This window comes from Bombina bombina, chromosome 5 (assembly GCF_027579735.1).
Source record: "Bombina bombina isolate aBomBom1 chromosome 5, aBomBom1.pri, whole genome shotgun sequence".
In the NCBI taxonomy this organism is placed as follows: Eukaryota; Metazoa; Chordata; class Amphibia; order Anura; family Bombinatoridae; genus Bombina; species Bombina bombina.
In genome coordinates this window covers 587,335,900-587,351,959 of record NC_069503.1, presented here as the reverse complement: position 1 = coordinate 587,351,959, position 16,060 = coordinate 587,335,900, and the positions used below count along the sequence as shown (strand labels likewise).

Genomic DNA, 16,060 nt, shown 5'->3' with positions numbered 1-16,060 from the left:
CATTTGATAAAGTTAACAGTTCCATAAAGTAATGATGATTGTTTACAATCAATATAGCCAAGATTCATTATTTTCAGCAAATGTTCTGAAACACTTAAATATGAAGAGCAATTTTCAGTATAGTAATAAAGACAGATGGAGCTAAACAATTTTACCATATTTATAAAACAAAACACTGAAGTAAAAACATGAGTTAGTTTTTCCATTTGGTGAAGTTGATTTGCTGGAGTATTGCTGCTTTATATTCATACTGTATGTTCATTAGAGATTTGCATTAGGCCCTGTATATTTGAAAGTTTAAAAATACTAGTTACAGTAACCAGAATTAGAAAAGTTCAACCTTCTTCCATGTAAACCATCAAAATTAGCACTAGTAGTTTTTTTCGCTGCTATCCAAAGCTTCCATAAATTACTCCTGAGAAAATGTTAACTTATCAATTGATCAAATTATAAGATCTAATGACCATTATAATGTAAATATAAATACCTGAGTGCGTGGTTTCTTGCTAAACTCTGCTGACGTTCTTGTAACATCTCAAAAATGTTTGGCTGACGTAGAAAGGCGACAATCTTATCATTGTATGCTGAAATAAAAAAAAAGGTTTTCCATACCATAATAAGAGGAAATAAGATAAAGAAGCTTGTTGTGCAATATATGCAGAATTACTTTATAAGTTAAACACAGGAATTTGGTGGTGTTTTACAAATAAATTATATAAATATACAGTATTATTTTGCATTCACAATTTTCAGTAATATTAGGCATACAGAAGAGGAGCCAGATATCTGTCACTCATAGTTTGGCCCCCATCCACAACATCAAACAGTTATCACAACTCTATAGTTTGCAGTCACAGATAATGTAAAGAATAGGCTGATATGAACATATACATTTAGCAAGATTTTGAAAGGCCTGTCTTGTGCTGTTGTTTTACAGTCATAAAATTAATGATTTTAAAACTTTACAAAATACTGATTCTTTATACCATCTAACCATCGGTCTGGGTTAGAGTTAATTACAACAGGTCCTTAGAATATAAACCATAATTATTAAATTGTTTACATATGATATAGTTAAAGATTTAAATTGAAAGTGTAAATTAAACATACACTTACCTAGAGGTACTGCTTCATTTTGGTGCTGATTTCTGATAGCTGTTACCAAACTGTTTCCTGGCCTGGCTAATAACGAAGCACCTCTGTTCCTGGAAACTTCTGATGCCTAGCAAAGTAATAAGTATAGTAGTGAGATGATTTCCAAGATGTATACAAGAAGAATAAACTAGCTTACTAATTAACGCTATTGAGTTGCAATCTCTCTTCTCTCTCTCTGGGGGATATCTATCAAGCCGTCAACTGTGTTGCATTAGCCGGCATCAATACGCTCGCCTAACATCACGGCCGCAGATCTCAATACGCTCTCCTTATTTATGAAAAAAGCCAGCAAAAAGACGCGCACCAAGTACGGGGCGATGAGCATCGGACTGTTGTTAACTAGCAGTCATCGATCTCGCGTCTATTCGGCTTTTTCCCAACTTTATTCATACCCTGTCACTAAATGCCGCCACTATACTAAAATGTTTAACCCCTAACCCGCCGCTCCCCGACACCACCACAACCTAAATAAAGTTATTAACCCCTATCCCGCCGCTCCCCGACACCGCCGCCACTAAATAAACGTATTAACCCCTAAACCTCTGACCTCCCACATCACTACCACTAACTAAACCCCTAAACCGTCAGCCCCCCAACATCGCCAAAAACTAAATTAAGCTATTAACCCCTAAACCTAACAACCCCCTAACTTTAAATTAAAATGACAACATCCCTATCTTAATATAAATTAAAACTTACCTGTAGAATTAAAATAAACTATTTTAAACTATTAATTAACCTACCCTAACTATTATACTACAATTAAATTAAAATACAAATTAAATTACATATTAAAAAACCTAACCCTACTCAAATTATTTAAATATACTATTAAACATAATTAAAAGTACTAAATTACAGAAAAAACAATCACTAAGTTACAAAAAACAAACAAACACTAAATTACGAAAAATAAAAAAACAAATGATCAAAAATAAAAAAAGAATTACACCTAATCTAATAGCCCTATCAAAATAAAAAAGACCCCCAAAATAAAAAAACCCTAGCCTACAATAAACTACCAATGGCTCTTAAAAGGGCCTTTTGAGGGGCATTGCCCCAAAGATATCAGCTCTTTTACATGTAAAAAAAATACAAACCCCCCCAACAGTAAAAGCCTCCACCCAACCAACCAACCCCCCCAACAGTAAAAGCCACCACCCAACTAACCAACCAACCAACCTATCTAAAATAACCTAAGCTCCCCATTGCCCTAAAAACGGCATTTGTATGGGCATTGCCCTTAAAAGGGCATTTAGCTCTTTTACATGCCCAGACCCTAATCTAAAAATAAAACCCACCCAAAAAAAACCTTAAAAAAATCCTAACACTAACCCCAACGATCCACTTACAGTTCTTGAAGTCCTGCTTAAAGGATCCATCCAGCCTGAGAAGTCCTCATCCAGGCGGCAAGAAGTCTTCATCCGGACGGCCTCTTCCATCTTCATCCAGCCGGAGAAGTCCTCATCCAGGCGTCAAGAAGTCTTCACCCAGACGGCATCTTCTATCTTCATCCATCCGGCACGGAGCGGGTCCATCCTGAAGACATCCGGCGCGGGGCATCCTCTTCATACGGTCGCCACCGTAAACTGGAACTTCAATGCAAGTGATGCCATCCAAGATGCATTGAAGTCCCATTTTACGGCGTCAATCGTATGAAGAGGATGCTCCGCACCGGATGTCTTAAGGATGGACCAGCTCCGTCCCGGATGGATGAAGTTAGAAGATGCCGTCTGGATGAAGATGGAAGAGGCCACCCGGATGAAGACTTCTTGCTGCCTGGATGAGTTTTTTATTTGGGGGGTTGGTTGGTTGGGTGGTGGGTTTTACTGTTGGGGGGGGTGTTTGTATTTTTTTTTACAGGTAAAAGAGCTAATATCTTTGGGGCAATGCCCCACAAAAGGCCCTTTTAAGGGCCATTGGTAGTTTATTGTAGGCTAGAGTTTTTTTATTTGGGGGGGGGCTTTTTATTTTGATAGGGCTATTAGATTAGATGTAATTCTTTTTTATTTTTGATAATTTGTTTTTTTATTTTTCGTAATTTAGTGTTTGTTTGCTTTTGTAACTTAGTGTTTGTTTTTTTCTGTAATTTAGTACTTTTAATAATGTTTAATTGTATATTTAAATATTTTGAGTAGGGTTAGGTTTCTTTAATATGTAATTTAGTTTATTTAATTGGTATTTTAATTGTAGTATAATAGTTAGGGTAGGTTAATTAATAGTTTAAAATAGTTTCTTTTAATTCTACAGGTAAGTTTTAATTTATATTAAGATAGAGATGTTGTAATTTTAATTTAAAGTTAGGGGGTTGTTAGGTTTAGGGGTTAATAGCTTAATTTAGTTTTTGGCGATATGAGGGGTTAATAGGTTTAGTTAGTGGTAGTGATGTGGGAGGCCAGAGGTTTAGGGGTTAATACGTTTATTTAGTGGCGGCGGGGTCGGGGAGCAGCGGGATAGGAGTTAATACGTTTTTTTAGGTTGTGGCGGGGTCGGGGAGCAGCGGAATAGGGGTTAATACATTTTATTTAGGTTTCGGGGGCGGCAGATTAGGGGTGTTTAGACTCAGGGTTTATGTTAGGGGGTTAGGTGTAAACATTACTTGTTTTCTACCATAGAAATCAATGGGTTATGTTTCTTTGTCTTGCAGCATCGAACATAAGCTTTCGCTGCTTTTAGACTCCCATTGATTTCTATGGCATCCGCGACCTCCAGGGTGGCGGATTGAAAACCAGGTACGCTGGGTCGGAAAAGATGCAAGCGTACCTGTTAAAAGTTTGATAACTGGGAAAAAGTGTCAGATAGAGCCAAATGTGTATTCGGAACATCTGTAATGACGTAAGCATCGATCTTTGTCGGATTGAGAACGGCGGATCGTATGTTACATCACAAATTTCAACTTTTGCCAGTCTTGAGGCTTTGATAATTAGGTCGGATCAATCTCGCAACAATTACGATGAGGAATTCCGGCATATTTGCGGTTGACACTTTAATAGATAGGCCTCTCTGTCTTTCTCTCTTCTTACTCTGTCTTTCTTCTCTCTCTGTCTTTCTCTCTTCTCTTTCTCTGTCTTTCTCTCTTATATCTTTCTGTCTTTGTCTTTTCTCACTCTGTCTTTCTCTGTTCTCCATCTTCTTTCTCTCTATTTTCTTCTCTCTCTGTCTTTCTCTCTTCTATCTTTCTGTATTTCTCTCTTTTCCATCTTCTCTCTCTCTCTCTGTCTTTCTCTATTCTCTTTCTCTGTCTTTCTCTCTTCTCCCTCTCTGTCTTTCTCTCTTCTCTCTCTGTATTTCTCTCTTCTCTTTCTCTGTCTTTCTCTCTTCTCTCTCTTCTATCTCTCTATCTTTCTCTCTTCTCTTTCTCTTTCTTTCTCTCTTCTATCTCTGTCTTTCTCTCTTCTCTTTCTCTTTCTTTCTCTCTTCTCTCTCTTCTATCTCTCTATCTTTCTCTCTTCTCTTTCTCTGTCTTTCTCTCTTCTCTCTCTTCTATCTCTCTATCTTTCTCTCTTCTCTTTCTCTGTCTTTCTCTCTTCTCTCTCTTCTATCTCTCTGTCTTTCTCTCTTCTCTTTCTCTTTCTTTCTCTCTTCTCTCTCTTCTATCTCTGTCTTTCTCTCTTCTCTTTCTCTTTCTTTCTCTCTTCTCTCTCTTCTATCTCTCTATCTTTCTCTCTTCTCTTTCTCTGTCTTTCTCTCTTCTCTCTCTTCTATCTCTCTGTCTTTCTCTCTTCTCTTTCTCTTTCTTTCTCTCTTCTCTCTCTTCTATCTCTGTCTTTCTCTCTTCTCTTTCTCTTTCTTTCTCTCTTCTCTCTCTTCTATCTCTCTATCTTTCTCTCTTCTCTTTCTCTGTCTTTCTCTCTTCTCTCTCTTCTATCTCTCTGTCTTTCTCTCTTCTCTTTCTCTTTCTTTCTCTCTTCTCTCTCTTCTATCTCTCTGTCTTTCTCTATTCTCTTTCTCTCTTATCTCTTTCTGTCTTTCTCACTTCTCTTTCTCTGTCTTTCTCACTTCTCTTTCTCTGCCTTTCTCTCTTCTCTCTCTCTGTCTTTCTATCTTCTCAATCTGTCTTTCTTCTTTGTCTCTGTCTTTTTTCTCTCTCTCTTCTCCCTCTCTGTCTTTCTCTCTTCTCCCTCTCTGTCTTTCTCTATTCTCCCTCTCTCCCTCTCTGTCTTTTTGTCTTCTTTCTTTCTGTCTTTAGATTTTCCCTCTTCGCTCTCCTCTCTCTTTTCCATCTCTCTCTCTGTTTGTATGTTAGGCTCGCGGGAAACAGCAGTTATGAAGCAGCGGTCTAAATACCACTGCTCCATAACTTGTCCCCCTGCTCTGAGGTTGCGGACATCAGTCTGCCCGATCCTATACGATCGGGCTGCTTGACACCCCCTGCTAGGGGCTGATTGGCCGCAAATCTGCAGGGGATGGCATTGCACAAGCAGTTCACAAGAACTGCTTGTAAAATGATAAATTTATCGATGTGCGATGGACATGATATGCTACATCATATCATGTCCGCTCGCACTTTCATAAATCGGCGCCTTAGTGGCAGATTATGAGTGGAATGCAAATTAATGCTTACGCCCGAGCGTTAATTGTGCTAGAATTAAAGTAAACAGTTTTCGCTCTGGCGCTAACTTGACAAGCACAAAAATATGAAGTTAGAATATTGCGTGCATGCTCACCTATTCCCCCATAGAAGTCAATAGAGAAAAAAAAGTGGAAAAAACACCCCACTCATTTGCGCTAACCCAATATGAAAATATGAATATTTCACATTCCAATGTTGTTCACATACAAGAATATGTTCTATTTATTCGGAAATAAATATTTCTACATATATCTGATGGTATTTTGGTACAATATATATATATATATATATATATATATATATATATATATATATATATATATATATATATATATAAAAAAAACTATACCTAAATATATATATACACACACACACATGATTTTATATAGGTATAGATATATACAGATGTATATAAAAATATCTATTTATAAATGTATAGAACATATTCTGCTATGTTCAGAACATTGGAATCTCAAATATTTATAGTACATACAAAGTTAAAAACCTTTATTAAATATGACTATGTATTTATGTGTATATATGTCTGTAAATACATACATAAATACACCCCACTCTCGTGCAAACCCGATCACATATTCTCATTTGCACTAACCCAACATGAAAATATGAATATTTCATATTCCAATGATTTTTACATAACAGAATATGTTCTATTTATTCATAAATACATATTTCTATATATAGCTGATGATATTTTGGTAACTTATATATCTATACCTATATATATATATATATATATATATATATATATATATATATATACATAATTATATATAGGTATAGATATATAAGATATACAAATACTTAGAACATATTCTGCTATGTGCAGAACATAAGAATGTGAAATATATACACTAAATACATAGTTAAAGCCTTTATTTAATATGAATATTGCATAAATATGCTTTTACATGTTTTAATCTAGTTAACGGTAAAGGGCTCCAATGCGTGTATATGTGTATATATACAATACAATAGTACTATGTGCATGTGGATCTTAAATAGTCTCAAGAAATTGTACACAATTGTAACTTGTATCACTGTTTGTAAAATGGCGTCTGGCAATAACAAACTTTAAGATATCCAGTCTTCACTGGCAGATGTGACTTTACCTCAAATCCTTTGCGGGAAGAGCCGGCAGCTAGAGTTTAGTGTCTTATATATGTATATATGTCTGTAAATACATATATACACACATATAAATAAATATGTACACATATATAAATATATATACATATACAGTATCTCACAAAAGTGAGTACACCCCTCACATTTTTGTAAATATTTTATTATATCTTTTCATGTGACAACACTAAAGAAATTACCCTTTGTTACAATGTAAAGTAGTGAGTGTACAGCCTGTATAGCAGTGTAAATTTGCTGTCCCCTTAAAATAACTCAACACACAGCCATTAATGTCTAAACCTTTGGCAACAAAAGTGAGTACACCCCTAAGTGGAAAAGTCCAAATTGGGCCCAATTAGCCATTTTCCCTCCCCGGTGTCATGTGAATGGGGAGCTGGTGTGTTAAATTTGGTGTTATCGTTCTCACACTCTCTCAAACTGGTCACTGGAAGTTCAACATGGCACCTCATGGCAAAGAACTCTCAGAGGATCTGAAAAAAGAATTGTTGCTCTACATAAAGATGGCCTAGGCTATAAGAAGATTGCCAAGACCCTGTAACTGAGCTGCAGCATGGTGGGCAAGACCATTCAGCAGTTTCACAGGACAGGTTGCACTCAGAACAGGCCTCGCCATGGTCGACCAAAGAAGTTGAATGCACGTTCTCAGCATCATATCTAGAGGTTGTCTTTGGGAAATAGACGTATGAGTGCTGCCAGCATTGCTGCAGAGGTTGAAGGGGTCGGGGGTCAGCCTGTCAGTGCCCAGACCATACGCCGCACACTGCATCAAATTGGTCTGCATGGCTGTCGTCCCAGAAGGAAGCCTCTTATAAAGATGATGCACAAGAAAGCCCGCAAACAGTTTGCTGAAGACAAGCAGACTAAGGACATGGATTACTGGAACCATGTCTTGTGATCCGATGAGACCAAGATAAACTTATTTGGTTTAGATTGTGTCAAACGTGTGTGGTTGCAACCAGGTGAGGAGTACAAAGACAAGTGTGTCTTGCCTACATTCAAGCATGGTGGTGGGAGTGTCATGGTCTGGGCTTGCATGAGTGCTGCCGGCACTGGGGAGCTACAGTTCATTGAGGGAACCATTAATATCAACATGTTATGTGACATACTGAAGCAGAGCATGATCCCCTCCCTTCAGAGACTGTGGCACATTGCAGTATTCCAACATGATAACAACCCCAAACTCACCTCTAAGATGACTACTGCCTTTCTAAAGAAGCTGAGGGTAAAGGTGAAGGACTGGCCAAGCATGTCTCCAGACCTAAACCTTATTGAGCATCTGTGGGGCGTACTCAAACAGAAGGTGGGGGATGTGGACATCCACCAACTCCGTGATGTTGTCATGGAGGACTGGAAGAGGACTCCAGTGGCTCTGGTGAACTCCATGCCCAAGAGGGTTAAGGCAGTACTGCAAACAAATGGTGGCCACACAAAATATTGACACTTTGGGCCCGATTTGGACATTTCCACTTAGGGGTGTACTCACTTTTGTTGCCAAAGGTTTAGACATTAATGGCTGTGTGTTGAGTTATTTTGAGAGGACAGCAAATTTACACTGTTATACAGGCTGTACATTCACTACTTTACATTGTAGCAAAGTGTCATTTCTTCAGTGTTGTCACATGAAAAGATATAATAAAATATTTACAAAAATGTGAGGGGTGTACTCACTTTTGTGAGATACTGTATATATATATATATATATATATATATATATATATATATATATATTTAGACATATATATGTATGTGTCTCAATGTTCAAGCCCTTTGCCTGCCTTTTTTTTTTCAGCTGAGATTTCATATTTTTGAGCCTTTATAAAAAAAATTTGCGTAACTATACTTTGTAATGTATTTTTGATGTATTTTCTGACACTTTTATATTTCGCAAAACTCACAGTAATCAATCGCATTTACTTTCAATTCGTAATACCAGCGGTAAGCTTGATGAGCGCAAACCCTCGCAATATACCCCTTATTGCTTGTGTGCAAACGTTTACGCTCCACTCATAATCTGGCTCTTAATCTTCAAGGATAATACTCTATTAATACATTTTCTAGTAGAGAAGAAGCAATGCATCCATGTTTAATATTCACTATTAATGAATAATATTACCAATAGCAGATACTACCATCTCGAGGTTAAAGGTAGATGATTATATCATAATGAATAACATAAATGACTAACACAGCACTTAATACTTCTTCTAAGGGTGTATTTAAATGATTCAACTTTCCTAATTGTTAAGAAATTACTAGGTGAATTAGCAATAAGGATAAATCAATAAAACAATCAAATTATACCTAGATTATTCAATGACAATTATGGATATAATCAATGCAATTATTCATAATTCATCTTAACAAAATCTCAAAATAGATTAAAAAATTAGTTTTGCTTACTTTTACACGGTTTTAAAGGGATATAAAAGTTCCTACAGGAAATAAGGGGCTTAGAAAAATTGATAGTGTATGTGGTAAAAGGTAAATGCTTATATCTGCCATAAAGACACCTTGACAGAGTTTGAAACCACTAAAGGGACAGACAGCTGCCTCTCCTACTTTACTCAATGCACAAGTACACTCTTTAGCCAATCTAGAGCTGATAATGTTATAATTCATAGATATCTCTATTATTGCTCACAATTGAAAATCTGTGGTTTCAAACACAGCATATACTGTATGTGTGTCATTGCTTTTTAGAAGTTACACTGTAAACCTCCTTATTTCATGTACAGACTTTTATGTCCCTTTAAGGTGCCGATTAGCTTCACTCTGTTATTATGGATAGATAATATATTTTTATGGGCACCATTACCTCTCCAGCACTGTAACTTCTCAACCGCTGTAGATGCTGTCTGTGGGTCAGGTGATTTGGAAGGCGACCATTTTGAAGTGGTATTCGTGGATCAATAAATGTTGTTGCTCGACTATTATGGTCAACAAAGAAGGACTGTAAAAAAGAGAATAAAATAAAATTATCTTAGATTTTAACAAATTACAATAAATTCTCATTTGCCGTATATGTTAGAAACATACTTTTATGACAAGTTGTAATTAGTAAATAATTTATACTCCAAATAGAGGTTTAAGAAAATCATTAAAACTTATTATTATTATTATTTTGCCTTAGAAGGCAGTTAATTTGTTCTGCATTATAAAACAATCTTTTTCGTAACGTGCACACAGTCATACCTTCCCTTGCTGGTCTGTTTTTATTTCCCAGCCTCGTGGCAGCTCAAGCCTGGTGTCCGCAAACATATTAATGAAATTCACCAAATCCCTGTTGTGCTGGTATCGCTCAAAGTTCCGAGCATCCCTCCGGATTTTCAGAACCATGTGCTTCAAGCAAGTGCTGTTAGTGAACACTCTGTAGGCACTCTGGGAAAACCATATAAAAACACCAGTTCTTTTAACAATACTTGAAGCAATATATAAATCTACAAGTTCAATAAAGCCATTTTTATATATTTATAATACAAATTAGCAATTAACCACTGCATTTGTATTGTTTTGCAATTGCAGGCCGGTGAAAAGACTCCTGAATATATCTATCTTATCTCCTCTGCTCTAACCAGTTACAAAGAGATTACACCTGCATTGTTCAAGCAATCACTGTGTAACAAGTAGCCTGGTATATGAAGGATAGCCTACTGGACAGTTCTTACATAAACTAAAATTGCACACATTATAAAAGTCACATTAAAAATAACTTTTTTTTTTATTTGAGAACTACTTATATGCTAAAAATGTCTTTACTTGCTCAAAAGTATAAATAATTGCATATATGCAGAGTTAATCTCAGCATTCTTCAGTGCCTGATAACTAGCATCTAACAGGACTGTGGTAAGACATAGATGTGATCATATAAGCCCTTTTAATCTTTCTATTTTCAACAAAATATTTTACACCATAATGTATATTCTCACTAGTCTGGAATGTCCCTTTAACCTCAAGATTTTGTTATTGGGAAAAAAAAATGTGTACGATTAACGACCGAACAAACAGATTTGTGGGTATGTTATTTACATCACAGGTTAAAGGGCATGCATATTGGTTGATCCCATTTTATAGTGTGCAGTGAAGCTAATAGGTGACATGTACACATTTGATTGTTTGTGCTCCATAGTGATATGTGTGTATGTACCGTTATGGGATTTGACCAGGGGCATTGTAGTATAGGGGGCATGTGTGTTTGTTGAGTTATCAATTTTGCTATTTTTTTTTAAAGTGCTGACTATTCATTATTAAACTTGAATTGATCGACCAGGAACTTTTTGTATATGTTTGATGATGTTGCTTTGTAACATCCGATATGGTGGTGGATAATGTTAGCGGCCCATGTACAAAAATAATGTTATGGTTGAAAACTTATGGAATGCTCTGTAATAACTCAAAAAGTGTTGTCCAGGGTTTATCAAGTCCTTTTTATTATGAATTTGATAAATAAAAAATGATTCCTCTAAATGTGTTGTTCAGTATCAAGAATTTGGATTGTGATCAGAAAAAAAAGGACTTTCACATATTAAATATATTAAATATGAATGAAAAAAGAGTTTCTGATAAACAATGAAAATGTCTGATGATGACATCAGCATTAAAATGGCTCACCTGCTGCTGTTACTATGTACTGTACAGTAGTTATTATAGTAACTTTCTTGCTATGACAGTACATTTCAAGTATATTAAGAGGCTTAGTAAAGCTGAGGCTGTGAGTATTTTGCATAAAATGTAAAATTCAAGAACACGGAGTCATGATCTCAAGCTGAAGGGTAGTATATTCAGGAGTGATTTGCTAAAGCTCTTCTTTACAGAAAGGTAATTGATTTATGGAATAAACTTCCACAAGAGGTGGTAATGACAAATACTTTGGGGGACTTTTAGAATGCCTAGGATAAGCATAAGGCTATCCTACAAACTAGATATGTTTACCCAGTTTACACTTTTACATGATTTTGGGTGGGCTTGTTGGGCCTATGGTTCTTATCTGCCATCAAGTTTCTATGATATTTCCTATTATATAAATTCATATGTGTCCAATTAATCATTTCTTATCATTTTTATAGACAATCTATTTGCAGCACAAATGCATTTGGAAAGCATTAAGATAAAGGGTTTATATTTTGGAATGGGTTAAAAATTCTAAAAACCCAATGGGATACATTTTGAAAGGGAACTCACAATGACTGGAACGGAATCAGTTTCACTGCATGGTTTTTATCCACACTGAATTCTCATTTAATTTGTTTTTGTCTTTCAATAAGAGACGTTAAACCGGAATTTGGAACGCAAAGCAAAAGAATCCATATTGCAAAGCATTCTCAATAATTTGTATAGGTCCCTTCTCCTTACTTTGTATATTTTCCTTTGCTTTGTACAGTATTCAGACAGCAGCTACTTTGTTAATATAATATCTCCCTGCTGCTATATATCAATGTAAAATGCACACATTGGGCTCCATTTATCAGGCAGCGACCATAACCTCTCAGCCACCTAAAAGGTGGCAGATTGTAATCATCCAGATCTGATACAATCGGGATGATTGACAACCCCTACTAGTGGCTGATTGGCCACCAGTGAGCAGGAGACGGCATTGCACAAGCATTTCTGGTGAAGTGCTTGTGCAATGATAAATACAGATAACGTATGCTATAGCGAATCACGTCCGCTCCACACTTGATAAATCGAGCCCTTAATATCTACCTTGTAGTGGAACTTCGCATCTCCCTTATGATTGTACTGGCGCTCTTTACTATATTACTGCTGTATTAATTCACATTCTTTCTGGGCTTCAAACTGTGATGTGCCGAGTATTTATCTGTCCAGGAACCATATCTTAGGAACAAGAGCTACTACATATTTTCCTATCATTTCTCTGTGGCTTGGCATCCTGAAAATGACTAAAAACTGACTACATGATGTATCCTGTATCAAAGGAAAAATCATTTTCATTTAAATATAAGTTTTCAAATGGATGTTTCATGCAAGCATTGCTATGTAGAATTGTTCTACTTTCATCTAGTACATTAATCCCCCTAGGAATCAGTGATATGTCTGCCTTTGAAGATAGAGGAACAGAATTATTTGTCTTTTGGCAAGAAATTCAGCTATAACTTAGTTAATGCTTATTGGAGATAATATTTTGTATCTTTCGCTATCCTTTATACTGGGTGTTTAAAAGATATTTATTTCATATATAGTTATCTGTTTTTTTATTAAAAATATACAATAACATATTCACAATATTGTTACAAAATATAAATAACAGGAAAACATTAATAGTATTTAAAGTGAAGGTAAAGTTTGAAGTTTTTGAAGACATAAATTCATTACTTAATCTTTGAATAATCTAATCGCTAACTTACGCCTAGATTTAGAGTTCTGCGTTAGCCGTCCAAACCAGCGTTAGTGGGTCCGATCAGCCAACAGAATGCAAGCTCAATCTGATTAGCTGATCCAATCAGCCAATCGGATTGAATTTGAATCTGATTGGCTGATTCAATCAGCCAATCAGATTTTTCCTACCTTAATTCCGATTGGCTGATAGAATCCTATCAGCCAATCGGAATTCGAGGGACGCCATCTTGGATGACGTCCCTTAAAGGAACCTTCATTCGTCGTATAGTCGTCGGGAGAAGAGGATTTTCCGTGCCGGAGGTCTTGAAGATGGAGCCGCTCCTCGTCGGTGGATGAAGATAGAAGATGCCGCTTGGATGAAGATGTTTGCCGGTCCGGATGTCCTCTTCTTGCCGCATAGGATGAAGACTTTGGACCCTCTTCTGGACCTCTTCTTGCCGGATAGGATGAAGACTTCGGAGCCTCTTCTGGACGGATCGGTGATACTCGGCGTGGTGAAGATAAGGTAGGGAGATCTTCAGGGGCTTAGTGTTAGTTTTTTTTAAGGGGGGTTTGGGTTAGATTAGGGGTATGTGGGTGGTGGGTTGTAATGTTGGGGGGGGGTAATGTATGTTTTTTTACAGGTAAAAGAGCTGTTTTCTTTGGGGCATGCCCCGCAAAAGGCCCTTTTAAGGGCTGGTAAGGTAAAAGAGCTGTAAACTTTTTATTTTAGAAAAGGGTAGAGCATTTTTTTATTTTGGGGGGCTTTGTTATTTTTTTAGGGGGCTTAGAGTAGGTGTAATTAGTTTAAAATTCTTGTAATCTTTTTTATTTTTTGTAATTTAGTGGGGTTTTTTTGTAATTTAGTGTTTGTTTGTTTTTGTAATTTAGTGGGTTTTTTTTTGTAATTTAGTTTAGTTGATTTAATTGTAGATAATTGTAGGTAGTTTATTTAATTAATTTATTGATAGTGTAGTGTTAGGTTTAATTGTAACTTAGGTTAGGATTTATTTTACAGGTAATTTTGTAATTATTTTAACTAGGTAGCTATTAAATAGTTATTAACTATTTAATAGCTATTCTACCTGGTTAAAATAAATACAAAGTTGCCTGTAAAATAAATATTAATCCTAAAATAGCTACAATATAATTATAATTTATATTGTAGCTATATTAGGGTTTATTTTACAGGTAAGTATTTAGCTTTAAATAGGATTAATTTATTTAATAAGATTTATTTTATTTTGTTAGATTTAAATTATATTTAATTTAGGGGGGTGTTAGTGTTAGGGTTAGACTTAGCTTTAGGGGTTAATACATTTATTATAGTGGCGGCGAGGTCCGGTCGGCAGATTAGGGGTTAATAAATGTAGTTAGGTAGCGGCGACGTTGGGGGGGGGCAGATTAGGGGTTAATAAATATAATATAGGGGTCGGCGGTGTTAGGGGCAGCAGATTAGGGGTACATAGGTATAATGTAGGTGGCGGCGGTGTACGGAGCGGCAGATTAGGGGTTAATAATAATATGCAGGGGTCAGTGATAGCGGGGGCGGCAGATTAGGGGTTAATAAATGTAAGGTTAGGGGTGTTTAGACTCAGGGTTCATGTTAGAGTGTTAGGTGCAGACTTAGGAAGTGTTTCCCCATAGGAAACAATGGGGCTGCTTTCGGAGCTGAACACTGCTTTTTTGCAGGATGTTAGGTTTTTTTTCAGCCCAAACTGCCCCATTGTTTCCTATGGGGGAATCGTGCACAAGCACGTTTTTGAAGCTGGCCGCGTCCGTAAGCAACGCTGGTATTGAGAGTTGAAGTGTCGGTAAATATGCCTGTACGCTCCCTTTATGGAGCCTAACGCAGCCCTTCAGAGAACTCTAAATACCAGCGTTGTTTAGAAGGTGCGGGGGGGAAAAAACACGCGTAGCAAACGCACCCCTTCTAATGCAAAACTCTAAATCTAGGCGTTAGAGTTTCTATTACTTTTAAAATTTTCAATATATATACATTTATCTAAACGCTACGGTTTCAATGGTGACTCCTCCCTCCCTCTAGTTCATGCTTTGTTGGTCTGTGACTTATAGAGCGGTCCCACCCGCTCTATAGTCTCTCAAAATTGCGTGCACGATAATCAGATCAGATGCTCTGATCAACCGCGTCTGCGCAAATCGGCGATTGAACTCTACTGCGCATGCAAAGCCGTTATCCAAATACAAAACAGGAGCGCACAAGGGATTCCATATAAATAATAAAGAATAGCACATGCGCAGAGGATAATGGAGGCGGGTGACGTGGAGTGACGGCCGCCTAACGGCCAGATTATCAATTGGATTATCGGAACAGGTGATAGAGCCAAAAAAAAAAAAAAACGGGTTGAATTTGTGGACCAACAGTAATTGATTTAAAACGCTGATAACTCGAATTACACCAAAAGTTAGAACGTTTGATGAATGAAAGTCATACTGATTTTCAACAAAGAATGACATACTGGATCGGCATCAAGGTAAGTTTACCTTCGCTTTAATGGACTCCTAGGGGCCTATCTATCAAGCTCCGAATGGAGCTTGATGCCCCGTGTTTCTGGCGAGCCTGCAATTATGAAGCAGCGGTCACAAAGTATAAGGGAAGGATGGGATTCAAGCAGTATATTCCTTCCAAGCGCTCCAGATGTGGGGTAAAGGTGTATAAGCTCTGTGAGAGCGAGACTGTGTATACTCAGGCCTTCCGGGTGTATGAGGAAAAGGATAGCCACCTTGACCCTCCAGGTTGCCCAGAACATATGGGAACCACTGGCAAGATTGTCTCGGACCTGATATTACCCCTAATGAATAAAGGGTATC

General features: G+C 36.9%; 1 protein-coding gene across 1 annotated transcript in view; it reads right to left on the bottom strand.

The window, feature by feature from the left end:
* HECW1 (HECT, C2 and WW domain containing E3 ubiquitin protein ligase 1) overlaps positions 1-16,060 on the bottom strand; it is a 416,305-nt gene that overhangs the window by 77,177 nt on the left and 323,068 nt on the right. The window contains exons 13-16 of the mRNA XM_053714546.1: positions 10,088-10,273; positions 9,711-9,845; positions 1,117-1,222; positions 488-584 (exon numbers count right to left, since the gene is read on the bottom strand). Coding sequence (XP_053570521.1) covers positions 488-584; positions 1,117-1,222; positions 9,711-9,845; positions 10,088-10,273 — 524 coding nt within the window. The remainder of the gene's footprint in view (positions 1-487; positions 585-1,116; positions 1,223-9,710; positions 9,846-10,087; positions 10,274-16,060) is intronic.